This window comes from Carettochelys insculpta, chromosome 14 (assembly GCF_033958435.1).
Source record: "Carettochelys insculpta isolate YL-2023 chromosome 14, ASM3395843v1, whole genome shotgun sequence".
Taxonomy (NCBI): Eukaryota; Metazoa; Chordata; order Testudines; family Carettochelyidae; genus Carettochelys; species Carettochelys insculpta.
This window is the reverse complement of record NC_134150.1, coordinates 3,811,895-3,839,558: the sequence shown is the minus strand read 5'-3', so window position 1 is coordinate 3,839,558 and position 27,664 is coordinate 3,811,895. Positions and strand designations below refer to the sequence as shown.

The window sequence follows — 27,664 nt, the reverse complement described above, 5'->3', positions numbered from 1 at the left end:
AGCTGCCGGGGTGAGTGAAGCACCCCGGCTCCCCTCCCTACTAACCCCCCAGGCTGCCCTGGGACAGCTCTGCCTCCCCAGCTTGTGGAGCCCGGCTCCTCCCCTCCCATGTCTGGGGGGGGCTTTGTAGAGGCAACCGTGAAAGCATCCGCTCTCTCCCGGCACTGCCCAGCTGTTACAGCTGCCTCGCCGCATGGCTGCAGCTTGCCACCTCCTGCAGGGAGGGGACCCGGCAGCCCCATGGGACTGAGCAAACCCAGGCACGAATCTGGGGCACATGACCAGCCCCCCCCACCCATGCCTCACCTCCAGCTTCTGGGGAACAGATGTGTTCTACTCTGCAGGGCCAAGGATCCACCACCACCAGCACCCCAGATACCTCTGAAGAGTCAGGCATGAGTCCCTGCAGTGAACAGCGAGGAGCAGCTGGGGACAGATGACCAGGGAAATCCAGCTGTGACCCACAGGCGTAGTTTAACTTCTCTCTTTAGGGACAATGGCTCCAGTCAGGCCCATGGTCTTTCACAGGGGAAGGCAAACTCCACTTGTGCCACAGCCTTGCCACACTCCTGCTCCCCTCAATTACACCTAGGCTGTTTTGTGAGCCAGGACCTATGAGGGCAACCAAAATGATTAAGGGCCTGGAGCACTTGACCTATCAGGAGAGGCTGAGGGATCTGGGCTTATTAAGTTTGCAGAAGAGAAGAGTGAGGGGCAATTTGATAGAGGCCTTCAACTTCCTGAAGCGGGGCTCTAAAGAGGATGGAGAGAGGCTGTTCTCAGTGGTGTCAGAACACGGAGTAATGGTCTGAAGTTGCAGAGGGGGAGGCGTAGGTTGGATATTAGGAAAAACTATTTCCCCAGGTGGGTGGTGAAGCACTGGAATGTGTTGCCGAGAGAGGTGGTGGAATCTCCATCCCTACAGTCTTTTAAATCCCAGCTTGACAAAGTCCCGGCTGGGATGACTGAGTTGGGGTGGATCCTGCTTTAGGCAGGGGGCTGCACTCGATGACCTCTTGAGGTCTCTTCCAGCCCTGGGAGTCTATGACCTGTTTTCAACTCCTCTGCAGCCCGGACAGTCCCAGCAGCTAAAAACGGGCAAGACTGAAGCAGGGAAAGGAACCTCGGAGAAGGGCACAGTGTAATTTTCAATTACAGGGCGCGCATCCCCCAAGTAGCAGACGTCTTTTGACATAATTAATTGACTTGTGCTAGGAGCAGCAGCGGCTCACCCCAGAGAGACAGAGATGCTGTCCCTGTGTCCCAGGTCACAACGGAGAACACCAAATTCAGGATAAACTGTGGAGAAATAGAACAGACGCCTCCCCGAACTCGTGGTTATTCACCCACGACATATCACACCAACATCACAGTAAACTCCTCTTTCACCACACCGGCAGCCAGAAAAGCAGATCCCTTCAGCATTCCAGACCTTATATGACCACCAAAAAAGCTTGACATAACGATGAGTGGTTATCAGGGTTCCCTCTAATTTTTTCCATCCAAGGGCAGAATAAATTGTGTTATGCGCACCAAGGCCTGTGCAGATGTGCACTGTCACTAAAAACACAGGCTGCCCATGGGTGGCTGAGAAGGCACTTTGCTAATCAGCTGGGCTGCCTCTGATCCTCTCCTGGGCGGCTGCCTAAGCTCTCAGCTTACAGGGAACACGGGCGGTTATTGAAAACCAGTTTAATCAAACAAAGGGTTCTTCTGATCCCAAAGGACCAGCCCTGCGCATACAGGTCAACAGGTCACTCAGAGCTTATCCAGTAATCATGCTGTTGCATGTAAAGGTTCATCTATAAAGAGAAAGAAAGGTGAGCATTTAAATTGGCTAAAGGATTCAAAGCCTACAATAAATTTCAAAGTTGAGGTTTGTAGGAACAATGGCTTGAGTCAGGTCTCTGGTTCCTTCTCAGATTTCACCGTCCCTTGGCTACAATACTTCCTTTAGGACAATTCAGAGTCCAGAGGGTGGAGCAGGAATGGGGCAAAATGGAGATGTTTCCTGAGCCTTTTATAGCTTCTCTACACCAGCAACACCATTATAGGACCTAACCAGATCAGCCACACCATCGTGGGTTCATTCAGCTGCACATCTACCAATATAATTTATGCCATCATGTGCCAGCAATGCCCCTCTGATATATACATCGGACAAACTGGACAATCTCTACGTAAAAGAATAAACGCACACAAATCAGAAATGGCAATATACAAAAACCCGTAGGAGAGCACTTCAATCTCCCAGGCCACACAGTAGCAGACTTAAAAGTAGCTATCCTACAGCAAAGAAATTTCTGGACCAGACTCCAAAGAGAAATTTCTGAGCTACAATTCATCTGCAAATTCGACGCCCTCAGCTGAGGATTAGACAAAGACTGTGCATGGCTGGCTAAATACAAAAGCAGCTTCCCCTCCCTTGGTGTTCACACCTCCAGATCAACTGCTGGTGGTAAGCCTCACCCTTCCTGACTGAGCTAACCTTGTTATCCCCAGCCTTGCTCTGGCTTATTTATACCTGGCCCTGCAGATTTCCATGCCCAGCATCTGATCAAGTGAGTCTGTGCTCACGAAAGCTCATGCTCAAAACTTTTCTGTTAGTCTATAAGGTGCCACAGGACCCTTTGTTGTTGTTACTGACCCCAGGGTAGTCTCTGCACATTGATGGTGTGAAGCTCAGAACCTGCAGCATAAGAGTTTCTGGCCAGCAGCTAATTGATTTCCTACCATGGACCAAGGGAATTATGCTGGTGCCAGTTGCAGTAGATGGGAATTCTCACACTAGGACTATACACCAGGTGAGCTTCGCCTCATGCAAGGGAAAGAATGCTGAAAGGACACCAGTTCATGTTCACCGACTGGTGTGAGCAGTGCCGAGTTCCTGGACTGCCAACAAAAGCCCCACACGTGGCTGAGCTACTTTCCCTAGGCTGGGCGATGTGATGCTTAAATACTTTTCTGTTTCTTGCAGACCAGACTAAACCAAGGCCTAGTAGAGATCCACTGTTGGCCGTTCTCCAGCTCCTAAAGGGGGCACAGACATGGGGCTTGATCTCTTGCTGTTTCAGTCCTAGATGGGCTTGACTTAAACCTTTGTACTGCGTGTGGAGCACAGGTCAGCTACAAGCGTCCTCCACTGCACTCTGTCTTAGGACAAAACTTCTAGCTGATCCAGGAGTTCCCCACTTGTTGTCCTTCAGCCTCAGTAGATCATCTCCACGGCGTCTGAGATTTTCCTCTTTTGCATTTTCCTTGCATATCAGTCCTAGACCCGCACCCAAAGCTGCATTGGCATTACCTCCAGAATATTTGGCGCGCTAGCTAAGTAGCAGACTAGCTCCTTAAGCGTGGGTTCAGAAGCTGGTCTGGGAACACTGCTCCCTGCATGGACTGGCTCTCAGAAGGGCCCAGCGTGGCACGCCTCTCGTCTGGATTTCGGACAGTGAAAAAAAAAAAAAATCAAAATCTGACTTAGTTGCTTGGAGCAGTTGCTTAAATTTGCTTAGTGACTGTACGCCGGCCATGCCTCCCCCATATCTTCATCCTGCTGGGGGCTGAGAAGCTGAGAAGATGAGGCAAGACCCGCTCGTGTCTGCAGAGCTGCTGCAGCACTGTGCTTACCCCTGACACAGGGCTGGCAAGCTGCCCCTCCCCACCCAGCTGTCAACAGAGGGTTGGGTTTCACAGCAGACTTGTTTTCCAAGCAACCGGTTCTGTTATGTGCTAGTTGTCACCATAGCACCTTGGGATACACAGGCCTCACATTAGGGAGCGGGGGAAATGGGGGACCTATACCCACAGGTCGGGGAGGAAGCTCCTCGAGATGCAGAAGGAGCCCAGGGGAGAACAAGACCACGGAGAGAGACGCTCTTGGAACGGAACACCTAGGCTGGTTGGCACCAAGCGGCTACCAAGGAGCTGCACGTGACCCTTCCCCGCGGGCTATCCCCGGGTCAGGGGGCCTGTGCCAGTGCTGGAGTGCTGCCTAGCTCCCTCACAAGCACCCATGTCCAAAGGCAGGGAGCGTGCAAGCCAGGGGGACATTGTGCCCCCTCTATTCCTCAGCTGTCATGAAGCCTATGGGCACCTTGCAGGTATTGTGCAAGTCAGAACCACCCTCAGCGTCCCCAGACTGGGATGGGGGCACAAATCACCTCTCCTTTGCCCATCCAGCGCAGGGATTGTGCCCCTCCACCAGAAATTCCTTCTGGCTGGTCTCTTGGGGGATGCACAGAACTGACACCAGAGAGGCTGGGCGGGCAGGTAGGCTGGCCTCCAAGCAACGGTGCAGGGCATGCTCTAATGCCAAAGCAGCCTCCGCCCGCCAGGAGGCAGCCCCAGCAGAGAAAACCTCAGGGCACGGTGTGGCAAACAAGCCAGCACTGGGTCTTGGGGGATGGACGACATGGGTCCTACAAGGGTTTGGCCATCTGTCCTGTGACCATGGGCAGCAGGTGTAAGAGGCAGTGGAAGTCACTGCCTTCCCACGCTGCCTGTGTGGCTCCACCCATGCTCTGCCCCTAGAAACCTTCCCCCTTCAGAGTGGCTTCCCCAGTCCCCTGGGGCTGCGCCAGGGCTTCAGCCCTGCCAAGGCTGGGGTTGTGCTGCCAAGCTTCCCGGAGCCTGGGAGGTTGGAGCTGCAGCCGCTCGCCCTCACAGTGCTGCCAGGGATGGGGAAGGCTGGGGCCAGATGCCCTCCTGGGGCTGGGGCCTTGGGCAGCAGGCACGGGGCTGGAGTTTTGCTTCCTCCAGACCTAGGTTTACCCATTGCCCACACCAGAGAAAACAACAACAAATGGCCAATGGACAGAGGGGTCGGCGCTCTGAGCATGCCCTGCCCTGCAGCACAGGCCTCTGCGGGCCATTTGCCTTTCGTAACTTCCAGAAAGGGTCGATACCCCCTAGGCCTCCGTTGCTCCCCATGGCAACCTCGATTCAAGAGGCTCATTGGCGTCTATGTCTCTTTGGGTACGTCTACACGACATAGTTATTCCAGAATAGCTTATCCTGGAGTTATTCCAAAATAAACTATTCCAGAGTAATGCATCCACACTACAGTGAAGCCCCAAAATAGGCAAGGCTTATTCCGCAACAGCGTGTCCACACACAGTAAAGCCTATTTCAGATTTCTTCCAGGGGCTCTAAGCCAAAATACTATGTCTGATCTGAAGAAGTGGGTCTGTCCCATGAAAGCTCATCACCTAACAAATTATTTTGTTAACCTTTAAAGTGCTACTGGACTGCTTTTTTGTTTTGATAGTATATAGACTAGCACGGCTATCTGTCTGCTACTCTCCACTTTTGCTGTGCAGATGCTCGCAACGTTATTCTGGAATAACTGCTGCGTAGACACACCCTCTTTGACTTACCGAGGTTGGGGGAAAACACCTCCATGCCAAAGGATTCTTTAGGCTAGGGCAGCGAAGGGCAACCTAGGCTGGTGAGTGTACCACATCAGAGCTCTCCTTCATCTCAGAAGGCTGCAAGATGGTTGTAACCAAGACAGTCTCCCGTAATGGGATAATTTTGCTAATTATCCCTTGTGCACCCGGAATTTGCAGCGAGTGTTGACTGAACCGTAGCAGCTCTTTGATGGAATGTACACGGAGGGCCAGGCTGTCACAGTGCTGTGCGCGATCGATGTGCACCTCGGTTCATGTGCATGTCTCTGTTGTTGCACTATTAGGGGGAAAAATAACCTCTGAGACCAAAAACCAGAGAATGTGGTAAGCCCATGCATGGGTCAGCCAAAGCTCACATGGGTCATACACAGAACCCCAAGAGGCTGCACGCAGCTGCAGATTACCCGTCACTGGGCTAGGGCCATCCATTGGTTAGATAATACTCCAGCAGGTTGCTCAGAAGCCATCCGCACTGCTCCAGGGATACGTGTAGTTCTGTCCTGAATGAGGTGCAACGCCCCTGCGAGGTGGACCGTCACACCAACTTACCAAACTCGAGGAGCTTATTGGAAACATGCAAATCACAACTCCCGCTCACACAGGCAGAGCTCATCTCCTTCTTAGTCCTCGCGAACCAAGGCCACAAAGGTAGGTCTACACCACAGCTGGGAGTGAGCCTCTCCGCCCAGACAGACTTAAGCTAGACGGTCCCATGCTAGGACACTAAAATAGCAGTGTGGAGACTGCAGCTCCGGCAGAGGAGACAGCAACCTGATCCTCTGAGCATCGGTTGCCCATCTCAACCTCTACTGATGCCAGGGCATCCACCCCCATTTTTTGCACATTAGCACAAGCTGCACTCGGTCCCAGCTCCAGACCCGTCACACCCCCAATATATTGTCAAAACAACACAACAGAAAGATAAGAACAGCATCACCTATTGCTGGAGGTGTTGTTCACACTGGCCACTACTACCCATCCCCCGTTTTTAGTTTCATAAGAATTTGAGCACAGTAACACAAGATTTATTGATGTAACGCCAAGGAATTCCAGCGGTCTGCCAGCCACTCAGATTTCCATGTTGGTCTGCCTCTTGAGTGCTGTATCCTGGAATGGAGCATCTATCATCCAGCAAAGGTTTTGTGTCCTTTACACTAGTCCTATTTATTGTGGGTAGCTTCTGAGGTCATACCAGCAATTTCTTGTCCACAACTGGTCTCCAACTAAAAGCTCTAAGAACTGGCTGGGGTATTTCTGAACCCACTTCTGTTATGGAGTAACCTTAGTAACAGCTTGCTTCTGTCTTTCAACTGAACTGCGCACCAGCTCTCATACACTCTTTGGATTAACAAGGGTAAATTATTTAGCTCCTTAGTTATTGTGTCCCCTTCAGACAGGAGTAAGTTTGGTCTTTTTTCCTGGCTGCCTTTTCTAGGTGCATAGCCACACCTTCTCACATTCCTAGATGGACACACCAGTCTTCTTTTTCCTTGTCTTTTATGGCTGGCACGTTTGCTTCGAGCTCATCTGTTTCTTCACTTCCTACGGTGCTAGGCTCACATCAGTGCCACAGTGCCCTCTGTGTTGCTGGCCTTGCTGCCTGAACATCCTGTCACAGGAAAACATAAGTTTGGGGTTCAAAAATAATCTCTTAAGGGGAGGAAAGAATAGCTGAGTGCCAGCTTCTATTGTATGCAGAGATGAGAAAAGGTGACTTTGTATCCCAGCCTCATGGGTCTTAATGTAAGAACCTCAGAAGAGCCATACTGGGACAGGCCGGCGGTCTTTCGTTCCCAGGATCCGATCTTGTAACAGTGCCAGTGCCAGGTGCCTCAGAAGCGAGGAACAGACTAGGGCAATGACCAAATGATAATTATCAAGTGATAATCACAGGTAATCAATGTCCTTCACTCACAGCAGCTGACAGTCAGAAGCTTAGGGACCCCCAGAGCATGAGGTTTCATTCCTGAGGGCCACTGATACACCTACACGCCATGATCTTATTTCATTCTTTTTTTGAATCCAGATGTGCTTCTGACCTTCACAGCATCCCCTGGCAAGGAGTTTCACAGGACAACTGTGCGTTATGTGTAGAAGTTCCTCCTTGTGTTGCAAGCCTGCTGTGCACGCAGACAGCTCCTGAGGCTGTTTATCTGGAGTTGCTGGCAAACTCCGTGCAACAACTAAGATTCAAATGCCTTCCCCTGACTACTGCAGGACCTGAGCCACAGTATCATTTCAAATCCAGTACACGCCCTATTTCGTGCAACAGCCCATTGCCTACCTGAGGGACAGGTGAGGCCTGGGCTGGGTGTCCTCTTTGCTAGATAGGGATCACCCCAGGCTGGCCAGCAGGGGCACTTTCCTGGGGGGGCTTTGTGGCAATCTCCATTGACCTCATACTGAGCTGGCAGTACACAGGCAACCCTACAAAGACTCCACCAGGATTAGCTGCAACATCTTCAGCCTGCGTCTGACTCCTGGGGATGGACATGGCTTGGAATGAGCGAACCCAGCTACACCAGTTCTGTCTGGGTCTCACCGAGGAAATGAAAGATGAGCTTGACCGATGATGAAGACTCCACAACCTCCCTAGGGAACTTATTCCAGAGCTTCACCATCCTCAGTTAGGAAGTTTTGCCTAATGTCCAGCCTAAATGGACCTCACTGTGCTCTCACAGGGTGCCTGGACTACATAGGACTGCGGTGTCCAGTACGCTTAATTGGACACGGTGGTGTGGCAAAATATGGCTCCTCAGAGCCACGCACGTGGAGCCCACTCGACACATGCACTTCACCACTTGGTGGGCCAAGCATTTGGCGGTGGCACCTGCCTGGTGCAGCCCCAGCGCAGCTTGCCTCACGCCGCTCGTGCAGCCCAGTGGCAGCTCTGGAGCCTCGAGCAGTTCGCATGGGAGGGAGGTGTGCCTGGCTCTGGGGGAGGACATTTATTTGGCGGGGCGCTGTGGCAGTCCTTGAACTTCTATGGGACACCACTGATAAAGGAAGACCCTAAGAGAAGCACAAAGCTGTCTGAGCAACAGACCATTGCTAGGTGCTGCCTAGATTGCCTTGTCCTGCTGCTGGCTTTCTCACTTGACCTTGCTTTCCCCCACCCACTGACTGGCTCTTCCTACTCCTGATCCCCATGATGCCCTCAGACCCACTCCCTCACACACCAGGAGCAGAAATATTGCTCCCCACTACGCATGTCCATTTACCATGCAGCGACTGTGGATTCAGAGGGAGCACTGTGCCCTCCCTCCCAGCTCTGCTGGCCTGGGGAGGCTGCAGTGCCACCATTCACTCTCCCTCCCGGTGCTCTGCGGCAAGGGAGAGGGGGCCTGCTGGTACTAGCCAGCTTGGACCAGAGGCTGGCAGCTGCAGTGGGGAGGCCCTGGGCTCCAGGGGGTATGGAAGGGTAGGGCCTCAGGTGGAAGAGGCAGGACTGGGAGCTTACCTTCCTCCAGACAGTAGTTCATGTGTTGTCCGTGACTCAGCCAATTATCTGCCACGACCCCAAAATCTTTCTTTGCTTCCCTGGATAGAATCCCCCAATCTTGAAAATATGGGCTACATTCTTTGCTCCTAGTTGTAAGTATTTAAGTGTATTGAAATATCCATTGTTTGGTTGAGCCCAGCTTATCCATCTTGACCTGTCCTCTTCGTTAGTTAGCAGCCTCCAATTTTTGTATCATCTGCAAACAATCAGTGATGATTTCATGTTTTTACCAAGTCACTCAAAAAATATATATTAAATAGAACAGTGCCAAGAAGGAATCCCAGAGGGCACCCAATAGAAATACACCTGTTCAACGACAGCTTGCCATTTACAATTACACTTTGCCAACTATTGGTTATCCAACTTTTCAGCCATGTAATGGGCACCATATTCATTCCAAATCTTTCCAGGTTTTCAATCCAAATGTTATGCAATGCGAAGTCAAATACCTTACAGGCATCTCAGTGTAGTGCAGGCATCTCAGTATATTGGAATAAAATTATCTACCTTTTGCAACCAAGTTTGTAATCTCATCAAAAATATATACATGCAGGTAGCATGACAGGATAAATAGTTATGAATTATATTCTCATCATCATGACCAACAAATATCTTAGGTAAAAGTATTTTTGCTATCTTGAAGCTGCTGCTATCAGTTGTTACTACAGCTAATCAAAGTTTTCAGTCAAATACTAAATTTAGAGGAAAATGCAGTTTCACCAATTTAGGACAAATACAAAAAGTGTTTAAAAAAAGTCAAAATGGGTCATTTCACCATTTTCAAAAGGAACTGTTTATATACTTAGTTTCTGAATGAATATGTCATTTCGAATCAACATTTTTCAAAATGTCGTTTCTAAATGTTTGAAACCTTTTTTTCCCCCTGACTTTTCACTTTGGCGTGCAAAGCAAAAAATAAAATAAAATAAAATACCACTTTTGGCTTGACATGGATTTTTTTTTCTATTCAGCTACCACATCAGAAAGTCACTAATTTGCTCAGCTCTAGTTTAATACTTGCTTATAGCAATCAAAGGATTTATTGCAATGATGCAAGGAACAACTCAAGCACACACAGGCAGGACTTATCACCTGCCCCACCCACGCGCCGCAGCCCAAAAAAACAAAAACAAAAACAAACAAAAACAAACAAAAAACAAAAATAAGACAACATGAAGAAAAAGATACAGAACCACCTATTAGCAGAGTTGCTGTTTACATGCCATTATAATCTCCCTGCTAACTCAGCACATTGCATTCTGGGCAATATTTGATTAGCTTTATGAAATAGCTTTGGAGGCCCTGAGGAATTGTAAGGCCAGGCAAACCTCCTTCCTATTTGGCCTCCCTCATAGCCTTCATCTTCTGCTCTGTCCTCCCCTGACCCTCCCATGGAGTGTGCTGGCCTATTCTTCTCAGAGGAAGGGCAAGCATCAGTCCCTGGCTGGCTCTGCAGTGTCTGGGGAGGGAGGATGTTGCCATGGAGACATGGCTTCTGTGATGCCAGTTGCTACAAAACATGGTGAAGTGTTTGGGGGGGCTTGTGCAATATGTGTACATTAACCCCGGCAACATCAACGCCAGGAGACAGAAATGTAGCTCAGCTGTGTTTGACCAACATCCAAAGCTTGGTCCTGGGGCCTTTGTCCTCGTGCTAGAACAGGGGCAACAGAGGAGACTAAAACAAAACAAAAGACCCACTGTGCCCACAGCTGGGTAAGCTGTCATTGAACTGAGACCAGAGAATAAGACCTCTTGTCTTTCGTCCAGGCCAGGAACAAGAGGAGAGGAAAGGACAGCTGGCTGAGCCCTCCAGAGGGTTCCATAACCCTGTGCAGCCAGCAGTGCTGGGGCCTCTCTCCCTCTTCTGCTTAACTGGGAAAGTGAAGATGAAGCTTCTTGCAGACTTCTTAGAAGTCTGGAGTGTTTAAGGGACAGGTTCACTTTCTGATCTCAGGAGTCCCTTGAGCAGCTGAATGCTATTCTGCTTGCATTCAGTGCTGGGGGTGAAATTGCCTGGAAATTGTCATCTTCATTCTCACAGAAAGAGGACAAAGAGAAAAGCCCTCGAAACAATCTTCCTGTCCCACCCCTTCTGAGGCTGCTAATCAGGGGCCCAATTAGCAGCAGTGGCTGTGCATTAGGAACTGCAATGTGACCCGCTGATTAAGGGTGAAGTAGTTTCCTAGACTCGGCTTACTCCTTCATTCCCCCTGGCAACTGGCCCACAGGAGCAATGTAACGAGTGATATTTTACATCCCGCAACAGGTTGTGTTACCCGAGTTTGTAAAGTGTCTCGGGGCTGGCACTGAGGCAGGTAAATTGATTGTAGATAAGTCAATTCTAGATATGCAATTGTCATAGTTACCATTGCGTGCCTGCGATTGACTTACCCGGCTGTCCTCACAGAGGGAAGTCGATGGGAGAAAATCTCCCATTGACCTCCCTTAGTTGTCACGATATTGAATACAGGGGTCGACTGCCAACCTCATATAGTTCCATTTCACACGTCCCCACCAGAGGTGTGAAATCAAACCCTGAAGATTGACCCTGCCCAAGCTGAGCCTCCACATAGTCTAGATGTACCCTCAACCAATGCTTTTCGGAACTCTGTGCACCTGCTCTGTTGATGTTAACCCCTCCAATTCTCTAAAGAGATGCCCTTGGTTTCACAGGGATTCAACTCCTGTGTTTGTAACAGAAAACAACCAAGGAAACCTGCACTGACTTGCATTATTACCGAATAACTATTTATTGATGGGAGATAAACTCTCTGGAGTGGGAGAAAACTGGCAGTACATGTTGACACACTGTCAATCACAGATGCGAAGGCGGGCTCTGGGGCAGCTGTGCCCTTATGCTATCACACAGCAGCGTGTGCTGCCCTAAAGAATACGCTGAGGAAACAACAGCTGACTCTGGCTCACAGGGCACATGTGCACCTGGAGTGGAACGGCCACGTGCATTTATTTGAAAAGAACGGGCTGCTTCAAACTGCAAAGCAACAGCACCCTTGGAAGCCACTGCCTCTAGCATTGACGAGACAGCTAGAGGAGGACTCCTCTGGCAGTTGGACACAGTATGGGAATGGGAAGGGAAAAGAACGTGTTGAGTGGGGTAAGAGCCTTTGTACACGTTAGGTGAGTGCCCAGCTCACAGCAGGAGGTTGGCCTGTGAAGAAGAAACGTGCTAGCAAGGGCCTAGCTGTACGAGCAGTCTGCCGCATTTCTAAGCACCTGATTCAAGCAGAACATGCCCCTGCCTGCAGCATCCGGGCACTGTTCCCTGCCTGCTCTCCAGCTCTCCTCTTGGTAATAGCTGAGTGCCAGGAGTTCCAGCCTCAGTTGTCCCCTAAATGAAGCAATAGCTTTTCCTGCCACAGATGACCCACTGCCCCTGCCAAGTGCATCACAGCTGTGGGATAAAGCAGCCACTGAGATTGCTGTTTCCTCCTTGTCCTGCCTCTGCCCAGCCACATTTCACCCCAGTTGCAGCAGTTCTGATGGCCAGTGAGATGCTGTGCATCCGGTTTCATTCTCACCGTTGGCCTTATGAGAATTAGCTGGGACAGATGAGCTAGGTGAAGCTGCCTCTAGATCTCTTAATCCCCTTGGCACCACCAAACAGCCAGAGACAGGGGCACAAAGAGCTACTGCAACACAGACTGGCAAATGATTAGCAAAGGTCATAGAAAACTTTATTGTGGCCAGAGCTGATTATGGAGCTCCACACAATAAAGACTCAGAATATTGCTGCATGAGGAGTAAAGAAAGGGATGAGTCTGATTCAGCGGCTATTGTTTGAGAGAATTTCCCAGCCCTTGCCAGACCAGTGAGAACATTCAGCTTCCTCTTCACTTCAAGCCCAGAGTTTGCACCAAGTGAGTTGCACCTAGATGACAGATATGCCAATGGCAGATGTGAGCGCTTGAGGTGTGGTGGCTCTACCCCACTAACAGGCTGTAGGGGCTCCGCCACCTTTAGGCACTTTTCACACACATGCATGCTCACAGACCTTTGTTACTGCATGGCAGCAGAGGAAGAAAGCTGCAATCCGGACCAAAGCTGTAAGAGTCACCTCATGGAGATTTAAGCATGCTAATTTTGGTGGGTAGCACATACAGATCATCCACGTCACCTTCATCCAACTTCTTTCCAAGACAAGCCGACACACAGAGATGGTAAAAGAGCAATCCTCAGATGCCTTGGCTCAGTGTACCCCTCCTTCACACTCAGACAAGCTAACCTTAAACGGAGAACAACTTTTCATAAGGCTGGAATGCTGGTGGAGTCAGCACAAGTTTCAGCTGCCGAGGAGAAGCAGCTTTCCACAGTAACGTAAGGTAAGCAGAATTCTCTGGCCCACCACTCATACCCTTTGCCTGTGGTGGGAGGGCTGGCAGCAATAAATCTCTCATTGCAGTCTGATGGTCGCCACAGTTTGGGTGTGGGTTTCTCCAGCACACTGGGAAAACACCTGAAGTCCAATATTATCTTCTATGACCCCAGGAAACCCACTGCTCCCCCAGGGTAATATGGGGGGAGCTGAGTTGCTAGCATCTCACCCTGCTCTGCTGCATTTGCTGCTGATCTTGAAGCAAGCAGCAGCCAGAAAGGAGGCACAGCAGGTCTCTTTCTGCTCTGCTGGAGCAGGAACCATCCAAGACAGTGCACTTAGGGACTCCAGAGCATAAGATGAGTCACTGGAATCAACATCTTTGGACATGAACATATTTGTAGAGTGAATGACCTCCTTTCCCCTCCCTTGAAGGCAAAACCCAGGCAAGTAAACTCTCGAAGGTGTATCCCTAAGCTGTTCTCGTGTTTGTCCTCATGTCCCACAAGCCTGGTTCCTGTTCATCCGCATGCTGTTTGCTGGTGCACTTCCTGTGCTGGGGCTTGGCTGCTATCTCACCAGGTTGGACTGGAAGCTCACCACTACTCTCGCTCACAAACACAGCAGGTATCTTATAGACCAGCTCCAGCTCCTGTCCCCCATTGCTGGTTCTCGGGCAGTTTTTCCTTTCTGCCTGGTGCCCAGGATAGGGACTCTTCTCTTCACCACCTCTGGCATGGGCTGAGGACAAGGAACGATGGTGAAAGCTGTTAAGGCTTTTGTTGGAAACCCCTGGAAGGGCTGCGCTCCCCAGGCGGGTCTGAGCTACTGGGATCTCATCCATAGACTCAGCCGATTCGGAGTGGTATTCAACAGGAGGTCCAGCTGCCTGGACATGGCCAATGCTGCTTGTGGACGTGGTTGCTCTGTGAGGGAAAGCTGGCACGGGGAGAAGAACGCTGTGGGAGGATGAGGAGACGGCAGCCAGGGCTGAAAATTCTGAAGGGGGAAAGAAAGGGAAATGGAAGCATCAGGAGACTGTGGTTTCCCTCATCCCCAGACCCAGGACAAATTAAGATAAAAAAGGGACTGATTCACCAAATTAAAGGAGCCCACACTCACTCCTGCAGAACCAGATGTAAGAAGGCCCATGACTCTACTCTCGGAAATGGAAGAATACAGGCCCCGCATATTTTGCAATATTCCCAACACCACATGGCCCACTGGTTTCTCCTTCTAAGGCAGGTTATATACTCCCTTTGCTGACTTCCTACACTCGCTTTATCTTCCTTGCCACATAACGTCACTCTGCAGTTCCGTTCCTGTGTGTCCTGGCACTTGAAATCACGTGTACGCCACGGTACAGAATGAGAAAGTGAAAGGCATGAGTGCATTTCACAGGATTTGCCCTCATCTTCTAGAGACGTCTCATTTTCCTTGTGGGTCACATCCTGCACCCTGGATCTCTGCTGTGCAGAGCTGATGGCAACCCTCTGCAGCTCTGCCTGACCTTAGAGCTGCAAAGCGCAATTAGAGTCTAGAAAAGGCAGTGAAGCTAAATCCTGCCTAGTATTTTCTGATAATATGGGAGAGGTGGACCAGGCAGGGCTGGCATTTGGCCCCTTCTGCAGGGAGGTTTAGAGCACAGCTGCTGGTGTCCTTTCCCTGCCAGTAGTACACGGGCCTGCCTCCAACTGGCCAGAGGAAAGGGAGTGCCCTGCGTGGGAATCCGCTCCGCTATCCGTGGATATGCAGGGCTCTCTACAGATAGGGAAGTCACCCTTTCCGCTGCTGGATGCCCAGGGTTCACATTTCTCCAGTCAGCCATGCCTAAGGCCCACAGGAGGAAACCCTCTATCGCCCCTTGGAAAATAAAGACCAATGGACATTTGCACCCTCAAATAAGAGAAGGCCCTGAAGTACGGGATGGTGGGTGCTCTTGTCCTTGCTGTCGTTCTCAGTCTGGAAGTATCTTTCCCTTGTCCTGTCCTTTTAAGGGCAGCCTCGTGGGAAGAAGCCCAGTCAATGCTGCTCATTTTGACTGTCCTTAGTATGAAAAGTGATTTGTCTTCCAAAAGTTCATCCCACACTCTGCTTTCACTCTTCATTGCATCTCCCTCTTCCATCTATTTTCCTCCACCATCTCTTGCTCCCCTGCACAGTCTCCTCCTGCCTATACCAACAGTCACTCAGTCCTCTGCTTCCCCTGTGTGACCATACTGCTTGTCTGCCTCATTCCCTTTCCCCTAAACCGTCCGTCCTCACTGGAGCATCAGGCCCTGGGTTGGTCTCATTTTCCCTCCATCTTTTGAAGCTGTGGCTCCTAATAAAAGGAGTTGGAAAGGCTCTTCATAGCTGTTTCCAGCCTCCAGCCTTGTTGCCATGGATGAGCCTCGAAATCTGAAGGAGGAGCTATGACTAAGTGCGAACAGCCATCATGTGACAAGCCAACTCTCCACCGAGTTCAGTTTAAAGCTGGTCACCCTATGATATTTGGTAACTTCATAGACTCATAGAACACTAGAACTGGAAGGGACCGCAAGAGATCACTGAGTCCAGTCCCCTGGACCAAGCACCATCTAGACCATCCCTAATAGGTGTCTGTCTAACCTGCTCCTAAATATCTCCACAGATGGAGATTCCACAACCTCCCTAAGCAATTTATTCCAGTGTTTAACCACCCTCACAGCAAGGAAGTTTTTCCTAATACCCAACCCAACCTCCTCTTGCTGCAGTCTAAGCCCATTGCTTCTTATCCTATCCTTGGAGCCCATGGAGAATGATTTTTCTCCCGCCTTCTTGTAACCCTCTTTTAGGTACTTCAGAACCGCTATCATGTTCCTTCTCAGTCTTCTCTTTTCTAAACTAAACAAGCCCAGTTCTTTCAGCCTTCCCTCATCACTCTTGTTCCCTAGACCTTTAATCATTCTTGTTGCTCTTCTCTGGACCGTCTCACATTTCTCTACATCTTTCTCGGAATGTGGTGCCCAGAACTGGACACAAGACTCCAGATGAGGCCTAATCAGTGCATAGTAGAGCAGAAGAATGACTTCTCTTGTCTTGCTCACCACACTTCTGTTAACTCTTCCCCATCCCTCACTCAGGGACTTGTATTCTTCACTTTGTTTTTCCATTTTTCTATTGTTCCCACACTATTTCTCTTACATTTCTCCTAATAGTGGGGCTCAAATAGAGGAGATCCTTGCTGGTCTCTCACTTACCTGGTTAGGATGCTGGGAAGGGGCTCTCTACGATATTCACCTACTTGACTGTCAGGTAAAGGTGGCTGGAACATAGGTGCTTACTGAAGCACACTCACCTGGTTGGATAGCTGGGAGAGGGCGCCTGGGCTGACTGTTTGCCTTGGATCTGTCATCCACGACTGAGGATGGAACCTTATGCACCTTTTTCTTCTTCTTCCTCTTCTGCTGCTGCTGCTGAGAAAACAAGAAGCTCAGCTGAAGGGAGAGCCACTCATTCCTTCAAAGATGTGGCACTGACACTTTTTATAGCAACTTCCTTCATTTTTAAATCAGTTTTAAAAAGGGTTTCACTTTAGGGCCGTCTCAGCGTGAAGTGGGAGGAGACAGCAGCCATTTTGTGAAAGGGAGGGGTTGCAGCATACATACTGCAGAGAGGGTGAAGAATTTGTCTGGAAGTATCTGGGGCAATGGGATGTCCTTATGTACGTGAGGTGGGGCTTGGGGCAGCCAGCCCTGGCTCTGTCCACCATGCTTTCTCAGCGCTGCTCATGCAGAGATAGCACAGTGCTGCTGTAGCCTTTTAACAGGGCCTGGAGCTCTGGCTGCTGCTGCTTCAGCAGAGGCCGTGACCAGAGCTGTGGGCCCCTTTGAAAGGCTGGGGCCCAGGGCAACTCTTCCCTGTAACCCTCCCTCCACCAGACCTCATCTGTGGACCTGCCCAGAGAGAGTTTTAAGAAGGAACCCGCCCCTCATCTGGGCGCATCTTAGATGGTGAAAGATAATAACTGTCCTTTTGTGGGCTAAAACAAGAGATTAATGGAGATGGTCTGAAGCTGTTGTTGTTAAAGTCCAATCCCATTTGCTAGAAGACAAAACAAGGCACCCACACACTAACAAGGAGAGAAAAGAACAACGATGATAAAAATTCTGCATCTATCTCTGTTGTTGACCTTTACTTACAATCTTGCTGCTGGAAAAATACAGAGCCTGCACGCTGTTTTATTAGCCATGCCAAACCCCAGCAAACTTGAAGCAGCCGCAGTCTATTCAGGGCATTGAGTTATCTACCTTTCTGGTCATAGACTTATAGCAATATTGCAAAACGTACGGTCTTGGCTGGTTAAACCACTCTTATTACACAGACAGCAAAATGAGAGCGAGGGGAAAGGAAAAAAATAAGGTGTGAAAGCGAACAGACACACAAAGGCAGGGTGATGACAAAGTCATATTCTCTAGAGATTAAACTGAAGTCATTAGTGGTGTCAACTGGGTCCTTCTCTCTGAGCCAGCCAGGTCATGACATCTCGCAGGATTAATATAGTGATGGCTCAGTGGTGTTTTGGAGCGTCCCAACAATGAAAGCGCCAGGTGCAATGATGAAGCTCACTTGCTTTCGGCCGACAGCATTCTCGTCCATCCATCTTTTGCTTCCCACATCTTTTTCCTTAGGACCTCAAAAGGTACTGTAGCATGGAACAGTCCGGCCCCTCAGCTTGTTCGCCAATTAGACTGAATTTTGGGGCCATCATTGATGTGTGGCTGCACATTTCCCTTCTTTATCAGGAATGACTGTAACACTATCCCTGAGTTATATCACAAGGTCTTTTTGTTTGGACTAATTCATTTTATCATTGGAGCCTTTTCCCATCACCATTTGTTGCTAGAGGTTATCGTGACATTTTATAAACCTTTAGCCACTTTTCTACAGTTAGTCTCACAAGGATAGACCTACCAGCACCCAGCTATCATTCCAGGGGTACACAAAACCACCATCATTGTGGGAAGGATCCATGGAGGGAAAAGCAGGGGGGTCCACACAAAACCGCTGCGAGGAAGATCGGGGAACCTGGAATGGGAGAAGTGGGAGAGTGGGGATGGGAGGAAAGGAGGGGAATAGGGACACAAAGCCTCTGCCACAGGGGGAGAATGAGGAAATCAGGAATGGGGAACACACAGACCCCATAGCAGGAAGGGAAAAGTGGAAATGAGGGGAGAGAGCTGGTGGCATGGGGGGGAGGAAATGTGAGGTACAGGGGGAGGATGGGAGAGTGGATCCAAACAGAGCCCTGCCATGGGGAAGAATCACTGAACACTAGAACTGGAAGGGACCTCAAGAGGTCATCAAGTCCAGCCCCCTGCCCAGACCATCCCTGACAGGTGTCTGTCTCACCTGCTCTTAAATATCTCCAGTCATGGAGATCCCACAACCTCCCCAGGCAATTTATTCCAGTGTTTGACCACCCTGACAGTGAGGAATTTTTTCCTAATGTCCAACCTAAACCTCCCTGGCTGCAGTTTAAGCCCATTGCACCTTGTTCTATCCTCACAGGCCAAGGAGAACCATTTTTCTCCCTCCTCCTTGCAACCCACTTTCAGGTACTTAAAAACCACTATCATGTCCTCTCTCGGTCTTCTCTTTTCTAAACTAAACGAGCCCAGTTCTTTCAGTCTGCCCTCCCCTCAAGAGCCTGAGAGAACCATGGAATTAGATGAGCAGAAAATGGAGGGTGCACGCACACCCCCCCCTCCTCCTGAGGAAATCCGGTACAGGAGAAGGGGAGAACACAGAGTCCATAGGAGGGGGACACGGGGGTGCTTTGAAAAAGATTCTTTTGAATCTTTGAAAAAGAGTGGCAGGAAGAGGACTGGAAGGGCAGGAAACTGATCCAAGGAGACCCAGCGGAGTGCAGTGAGTTTGGCCTACACAAGTGTACACCTGCCTAACAAGCACAACGTGGCTTAAGCCCCGAGAGAAAAGAGAGCATATCCCACTAAGTAGCAACTTTCCACCAGATCCAAAATGAAGAGCAGCGGCATACGGGCCCAGGTGACGGACCTCTAAGCACACCGGGAAGGCCCAAACACACAGACCTTCCCTGCACAGAGGTTCCAAGGGAGCCCAAGATCCCGGCCCTTTTCACTCTGGAAAGGGCTTGTCAGCCACTGAAGGGTTCTGCGTTGCACCAAGTTGGTGAAAGATGAAACAGCGGGAGAAGGTGTTTGCTGCGCGCGTTGCCGTGGGGGCACATTTGTGATGTGACTTGGGCTGTACGTGTTGGGTCCCTGGGGACAGGGTGTGTTCTCTGTGAAAGAACAGGGATGCTGTGCATATGTGGGTGTTTGCAGGAACAAAGTGAGGGGACAGCAGAGTGTATGCATGAGTGGGAAATGAGGGGTTGGCCCATGTCTCTCTGTGGGCTGGTCTACACCAGAAAGTTAGCTCAGCCTGGCTACGTTTAGGGGGCTAGAGCACATAAGCTATGAGGAGAGGCTGAGGGATCTGGGCTTATTTAGTACACAAAACAAAAATATGAGGGGCAGTTTGATAGCAGCCTTCAGCTTCCTGAAGCGGGGCTCTAAAGAGGATAGGGAGAAGCTGTTTTCAGTGGTGTCAGATGGCAGAACAAGGAGCAATGGTCCCAAGTTACAGGGGGGAGGTCTAGGCTGGATACGGGGAAAAGCTATTTCCCCAGGAGGGTGGTGAAGCACTGGAATGCGTTGCCTAGAGAGGTGGTGGAATCTCCATCCCTACATGCTTTTACATCCTGGCGTGACAAAGCCCTGGCTGGGATGATTTAGTTGGGGTTGATCCTGCTTTGGGCAGGGGGCTGCACTCAATGACCTCCTGAGGTCCCTTCCAGCCCTAGGCTTCTATGATGCTCAGGGGTATGTGTAAGAACCCTGTGTTACTGTGGTTAGTGCCTATGCAACAGTGGCTCAGACACCTCCTGTGCGTGAACACAAGAAGAGAAACCAGGAGAAGGCATGCGCATGAATGAAGTGATCATTGTCGCTGTGTTTGGATGTGTCCGCGAGAGACATGGTGACTCACTATAAGTGCAGCAGCTCGGAGTCAATAGCGAGTCTCATGCTTACCTGTGTATGGACTGTGGAGCGAACAGCTGGGAGTTCAGGAGAAGAGTTGAGCTCAGGGTCTGCTCTGTCGCTGGGGACACTGGACTTTGAAAGGCTAAAACACATGAAGAATACACAAGATATTGCAGCTTTCTTAAAGAACAATGAACTCTTGATGCTCATGTAACTTGAAACAGCTTAGAATCATAGAAGCCTAGGGCTGGAAGGGACCTCAGGAGGTCCTCTTGTCCAGCCCCCTGCCCAAAGCAGGACCAACCCCAACTAAATCATCCCAGCCAGGACTTTGCCAAGCCGGGACTTAAACACCTCTCGGGATGGAGATTCCACCACCTCTCTCACCACCTAGCTTGGCTAGGCTCCTTCCTTGCAGGATGTCCCAACTGCTCCTCCCACCTCAGACACTGTTGTGCGCAACTACCCATCGTGTTTCCCCCTCCTGTTCAACGTGCCCATGGGACTGATCAGATGGGAGGGTTAGCTAAGAGGCATGGGTGACAGCCAGCTGGTTGGTGCTCAGTCGAGCATAGATGAAGGTGATGTTGGTAGTCGGCGGACGGAACCAAAAGTTACAGTAAAGCTAATACTGCCTCCTTTGATAGAAGATGGGGGTCCCTTTCTTATTTGGGTGGATTACCATATGTTGTTGGATGATCACCTTGCAGCGGTGCTCAGGAACACTTTCCACCATCTGTGCCTGGCCGGGAGAGTGGAGGGGTTAATCTGCTGTGCAGCAGGCTTCTAAGACCCATGCTTTTGTCACTACGAGGCAGAATCACTGCAATGTGCTTGATGTGGGTCTACCCCTTAAAATCAATCTAGAAACTTAAACTGGTACTGAATGCAGACATCTGCTTGTTAATGGTACTTCTTGGTAGCAGTGTGAGTCACCTGGCTGCCTACTAGTTTCCAGGAGGACTATAAGGCATTGGTTTTGATGTATAATCCCTGAATGCCTTGGGATCTGTACACTTAAAGAGAGCATCTCTCTCCCATGCCATACTGCCATAGCTGCAATCTGCAGAGAAATCAGAGCTCAGTTCTCCATCGTCAGAAGAGAAACTGACAGGATTTTCCTTAGAGGAGTCTCTTTTCTGTGAAATGAATCTGAACCAGCCTGAATGACCTTCCAGACACATTACAAAGCCCAATGAGTATTGGTGGACAGCATTCAAAAGTAAGATCTTTCTGGTAGGCAAATGCAGTGGGGGTTTAGAGCTGCACTGGTCACGACCTACTGATGCAAGGTAGGAAGAAGTGGTCTTGCTGTGATGAATTTTTACTTTATGTCTCCTATACTCTCTTGGTTTCTAAGTGTGTATCAAGAGCACTTAGCGCTGTGGTGGGGAGTTTGGATAAGACTGAAATGTACATAAATAAAGCAATCACCAGCTAGAGTTTGGATTTGGTGCTGTTTCACCAGGTTAGAAGTCAGCTTATAAAATCCCCAACTTGCCTGTGGCATTTGAATTTTCCTTGGAGTTTCCCTTCCCAATCCTCGCAAGCTGAGCCTGACTTTGCTGAGCGACTGAGAAGCTGACAAGAGCACAGTCCCTGGCTGAAGACATGCTAGTAAATCATCCTGAAGTGCTATCGACTGACAGCCACTTTTTAGTTCTTGAAGGGAATGGGGTGCAAATAGGGCACCTGTCCCTCATGTGCCCACTCCCACACAAAAGAGAGGGACTACAGTAAACCCTCCACATGCGCATTAATGCGAGTTAAGCACAACTCAAAATCCCCCCTGCCCCAGCCCTGTGTGGCTCTGGTTCAACACCCTGCCCCGCCCCTAAGTACAGCTCCGGCTCAACCCCTCCCCCCACCTACACACAGGGCCAGTTGAACCCCCCCTCGCCTCAGTTCAACCCTCCCTGCCCACCGGTTCAACCCCCTGTGGCCTGGCTCACCACCTGGGCCCTGGCCAGGCTTACCACCCCCGCATGTGGCTCCAGCTCAACCCCTTGTCCTGGTTCAAACCCCCTGCCCTGGTTCAAAACCCCCGTGCACAGCTCTGGCTCAGCTCCACCCCTCCTCACCCCAGGCTTGTCTCCCCTGCACCCCTCCCATGGCTCCAACCCACCACTGGGCTTAACCCTCCCCAACTGCTCCCAAAACCCCAGGACTTACCTTTCAAAAGGAGCTCCAGGTGCTCCTGCTGCTTTCCCGGCTGCAGAACATGCGTTCCGCTGGGGAAAAAGCTGCCCCTGACTTATGCAAAATTTGAGCTATGCAAGGGTGCATGGGAAACACAACCCTCGTATAACTTGAGTGACGACTGTACAGGTTGAACCTCTCTAATCCAGAACTCTCTCACCTGGCAACATCCGTAATCCGGCATGATTGCAGTTCACTGAATGATCATTTATCATGGGTGTGGCCAAGTTTCCCACAGTCCCATAAAGGTTGTTTCCAGGCACCAGAGTCCTGGGTCTCAGAGTTCTGTGCTGTTATTTAGCTGTAACTTACCCCTAAATGTCTTCTAAGAGACCAGTAAGCAGCGGAAGTGTTGGTGATGCTGCTAGACAAGATTGACCTCCCGTGGTCTGGCAAATTCTCTCATCCAGCACCCGTCAGGTCTCAGCGGCGCCAGATTAGAGAGGTTCAACCTGCATTTATCATTTGCTCAACACGACTTAAATCCCTGAGATCTGTGCATTGTGAGTGAAACATCAGGAAAGCTTAAATGTCTGCTCCACCATAAAGCTAAACTAAGGGCTCACGTACGCCGGTGCCAGACCAGTCTGTGGGGGGATGAGAACTGCAGAGCGCTGTGTGTGTTGTGCTCTAACTGCCCCATGCAGACCCTCCTGGTGCGAAATGAAAGACACTTAGTGCACTAACATAGGCTTCATGGAATCAGGACAACAAAATAAACTGGACAATAGCATTGAGAGACCATGTGAGAGGCATAGGTGGGAAGAGTGTCAAAAAAGTTACTTGAGTAAAAGCAAATTTGCCTTTACCTCTGGATACTTGAGTACAATACAGATGTGATGTGTGAGCGCAAACGTGTGCATGCACTTTTACTCAAGTAGTTTTCCAGAGGGATAGCAGGAACTTGTACTTAAGTACATCTTGCCCCCCCGCCCCACCCCACCCCACCAAGCAGCTGTACTTTTACTCAAGTTAGGTGACTTTTCCCAATTTTAGCACTGGAAGGCCAATCTCAAAAGCGATTTAAAAATACATATTTGAATTAAATCGTGCTCTTGGGGGGTCGTGAATGAGAGGCATCACAGAAAACAGGAATTTAAATAAAGAAAGGCTAACTCCTTTGTTCAAAAAGGAAGAAGAGTTTGAAGAGTAAGGGGCAGAAAGAAGCTGCTGACAGGAGAGGGAGAGAGTTGGAAAGGTGGCTTGTGCGGAGGGGAGGAAATAGTCATTTCTAAAAGATGTGCTCTACATCACAAATAAATGGGGGTCTATAAGCCCCCCCATTGAGCATGGACAGAGGGGGAGGAAAGACTCTTTTGTTGACCACATGCCCACGCAGAGGCCACAACTGCCAGCCATGGACCACCCACAGCAGCAGCAAGAGAGGAAACAAGGTCTGCTGTAAAGGGGAGAGTCCAGAGGAGGAGTGGAAGGCTGAAAGGCCTGGGACAGCAAAGGGGTGACACCTTCACATCAGGCTGCCCCCACAAATGGAACCAAAAGCCAGAAACAGACTCAGTTAGAGGCGAGGGCCCAAGATCTACGCTGAGGTCAAACTAAGGAGGGAGAGTCAGGAGTTGCAGAGCCCCCTCACAATGCCCTGCCAGGAGCTGGTGACACCTGTATTATGTTGGAGGTCAGATGAATGATCACAGTGATCTATGCACTACGAGGGAAGACTGAAAGAACAGGGCTAACTGTCAGGGTGGTTAAACACCGGAATAAATTGCCAGAGAGGTTGTGGAATCTCCATCACTGGAGATATTTAAGAGGAGGTTAGACAGGCACCTATCAGGGATGGTCTAGACCAGTGGGTTTCAACCAGTGTGCCATGAGAACTGTCCATGGGTGCCATGAAATTTAATCAATTTCCCCTGACTGTGGCTCTCTGCAGAGCCCCCATGGCACAGGGAGGGGGGCTGATAACTCATAGAACCCCATTTACTCCAGGAGGCAGGTGAAATGCTGCTTCTCAGCCTGAGTAAGCTGGCAGGGAGCCCCATCTCAATCTCTGCTGTGACAAGAGAGAGGGAGGGCAGGAGCCTGTTGGAGTCAGGACAAGGTTTAAATGCCACATCCTGGCTCCAAGGGGCTGGCAGGGAGGGGAGCTGCTTTCACTGGTTACTTGTTCACTCAACATCTCTAACATGGTGTTGAGCAGATTTTGAAAATGTGTCTGTGCATGGTGTTTTCTGTGCTGGATTTGAAACATTAATGCAGTTGATCCTTGTTTAGCTTGTTGTGTGCACTACTATGTTGCTAACACCTCTAGTAAAACTGTAACCATAGTAAATGTAAGTAAACATGATGCTTATGAGCAATCGATTCAGCTGAGAAAAGCAGGTGTGTTGTGGATCTGTGTCCCACTGAAGTGAGCCTGGCTGCTGAACAGGTTGGGAACCACCCGTCTAGACAGTGCTTGGTCCTGCCGTGAGGGCAGGGGACTGGACTCAATGATGTCTCACGGTCCCTTCCAGTTCTAGTGTCCTATGATTCTAAGATCTCTGCTGGCCTTGGAATCCGAGAACTTTGGCAGACCAGATGTTTGAATACAATGTGGACAGTGAGAAGGCAGCACTGAAGGGAGTGAAACAGCAGAAGGACATGATTTGAGTGTCATGAAAGGAAGATTGATTTTGGAGGAATTGGATAGGAGAAACAGGACAGGCAGGAGGACCAGAGAACAGAAGGTTGCAATAGTCAAGGTGAGAGAGAACCAAACCTGGCTCCCAGATTTTAGCAGTTGGCCGAAGCAAGATAAGGCCAAGGCAAGGGAATAACATAGTATGGTTTGGTGTGGGTCATATTTGAAATCCAAGAGCTACTGGGGTGTGTATGTGGGAAGGGGAACCATGTGGTTAAACTTAGCAATGTTCCCCTTGTCAATGTGGTGAGAGCAGGGGATCTCAATGTGAATGAGGACTGGGGAGAACCACCACTTCCACTGAGCATTCTTTATAGTGTAAGTCACAGGGCTCCTCATCAGAGAGAAGAGACCCCAAAATGCAGGGCAGGTGCGAACTCTCTCCTGTATCCTTTCTGCAGCCCTCAGGCAGAAGATGCCAGGGCATGTGACCTTGGTTCCCACCCCTCCCACAGGAGAACAGTTGGTTGATGCTATTGTTGTGTTTCAGAGGAGGGTTATACCTGGGATGGAGTATATCCAGTTGTCCAATTCTGCCTTTTCCTACTGTTCTAACTGCATAAAAATCGGTGGTATACATTCCTCTCTGTCCTTTTCCTCCTCTCCTCTCTAGCCCTTTCTTGGATGGCCTGGCCTGATGCTGTAGTCCTGGGTGAAGAGAGAGGTTGGAGGGAAGCATGTGTCCCATACACACACATCTCCTTCTACTTAGATTAACAACATCCCCTCACTGCTCCCTCACCTGCACAAACATTTTAGCAAGAGCCACACACTCAGCTTGAATTAAAGTCTGTTCTATTACATACTGATCCTGAGACACTAGCAGAAGCTGTGGGGAAACATGTTAGGCACAAAGACGCAAGAGCATGTCAGTTACAGAAATCAGAACTCAGCCCCACCATCTGGAATAAGAGCACAAGATCTCAGACAGCAGCTTCAGCCTCGAGAGCTGAAGTTATGAGTTACACACATATGAGTTACACACACACAAGTTATGAGTTACACACATAACTCAATTAAGGCACCCCGGCTCAGAGGTGACTACTGTCACCAGCTCAATGCAGAAAGGCTAAGTCGCTTGTCCAAGGGCACAGAGTGAATCCGAATCAGAACCAAAAGAGGAACTCAGGCTCAAGCTCAAACTATTAAGGCTATGCCCCTCTACTCAGCAGCCACGTACTGGATGGCATGGCCTCGTTTACAGTGAGCAGCTGGAAGGCTGGTCACTGTGCATACTGGAACGATAAACGCCTTCAGTTTCACCGAAAGATACTTAGATAAGAGGTCTCTTCTGCCAGTTGAATCCCCTAGGGCAGGATTTTCTTCATGAGTTTATACAGGTTGAACCCCTCTAATCTGGAACGCTCTCATCCAGCAACATCGGCAATCCAGCATGAGTTTAGTTAGCCAGACAACCACTTATCATGGGTGGACCAAGCTTCTCCTGGTCCCACAAGTTTGTTTCCAGCCACCAGTCCTGGCGCTCAGCATTCTTTGCTGTTATTTAGCTGTAATTTACTCCAAGATGTCTTCTAAGAGGTAAGCAGTGGAAGTATTGGTAATGCTGCTAGATAATATTGACATCCTGTGGTCCAGCAAATTCTCTCATCCAACACTGGTCAGGCCCGAAGGTGCCAGATTAGAGAGCTTCAACCTGTATTAATCTGCCAGATAGTAAAGTTCACTGTTTCTTTACCAGGGTAGTTGTCAGTTGTACAATATCAGCTATCTTGAAGAGATTTCATAAACTGGTGCCCAAGAACAATTAAAAGGTAAGGAGAGCAGAGAGCCAAACACCCCGTACAGCAGAGCCTTATTAAGTCAGTCTCAGATACCCATTTGCTGCCTACTCCAATCCCAGTCATGCTCTCAGACATGCCTGTCCAGCTCCCAGGCAAGCACCCACCACTATCTGAGGACAAAGCTCAGCATTCTGGTTTCCAGTCATGTTGCCAGGATCCCTTCACTAGCATTCGTGGTACTCACTCTCTGCCTGCTGTTGCTGCTGCTGAAGAGTCCTCCATCTCTAACTCAGGGTTGGTGTAGCCCAGGCTTCCTGCATAAAAATGCACCTCCTGAAAAGAACAAGAATTAGCATTAACAGAACAATACAGGCATCTGAATGAAGGAGCCCCACACATCAGCAGAGTTAAGCAGAGGGGCCTTCCCTTAATCAAAAGTTAAAAGGAAGCTGTTGTGACATGCAATGGCCTTCCCCTGATTGAGGCAGAAGAAGCCTGTCAAATATGTTGGTGGGTGGGCCCAGAGCACCATTGTCCGGCCCTGCAGTGAGTGGCGCCAGTAGCAGGAAGTGCTAGAGATGGGACTCGGGGCTCATTCAATGTGTGGCCTCTATTGTCCGCTGCCTGCCCTGCCCAGGGCCAGGGCTTGTAAATTGTGTTGCTCAGCCAGGCTGGAAGGCGCGGAGTTATGGGTCCTGAAACATTAGTGGGGTGTTGTGTCCTCTTCTGTCCTGGAGGGGGCGACTCCCCTGGCACAGACCACTACAAAAGGCTTTCTGCACAGCCAACCAATTAATAAGAC

At 49.9% G+C, this 27,664-nt stretch overlaps 1 protein-coding gene across 6 annotated transcripts in view; it reads right to left on the bottom strand.

Annotated features, from left to right (window-relative positions):
- ZDHHC1 (zDHHC palmitoyltransferase 1) overlaps positions 1-27,664 on the bottom strand; it is a 60,894-nt gene that overhangs the window by 7,229 nt on the left and 26,001 nt on the right. For 2 of the 6 annotated variants that reach the window (XM_075008677.1, XM_075008678.1), the window contains exons 8-13: positions 27,107-27,195; positions 20,326-20,419; positions 16,566-16,683; positions 12,926-14,245; positions 8,869-9,106; positions 459-612 (exon numbers count right to left, since the gene is read on the bottom strand). In XM_075008677.1, the coding sequence (XP_074864778.1) occupies positions 13,719-14,245; positions 16,566-16,683; positions 20,326-20,419; positions 27,107-27,195 (828 nt within the window). In that variant the 3' untranslated portion in view covers positions 459-612; positions 8,869-9,106; positions 12,926-13,718. Of the gene's footprint in view, positions 1-458; positions 613-6,600; positions 7,018-8,868; positions 9,107-11,826; positions 14,246-16,565; positions 16,684-20,325; positions 20,420-27,106; positions 27,196-27,664 lie in introns of those variants that run through there. The other 4 variants (XM_075008683.1, XM_075008680.1, XM_075008681.1 and 1 more) reach the window with 4 other exon arrangements.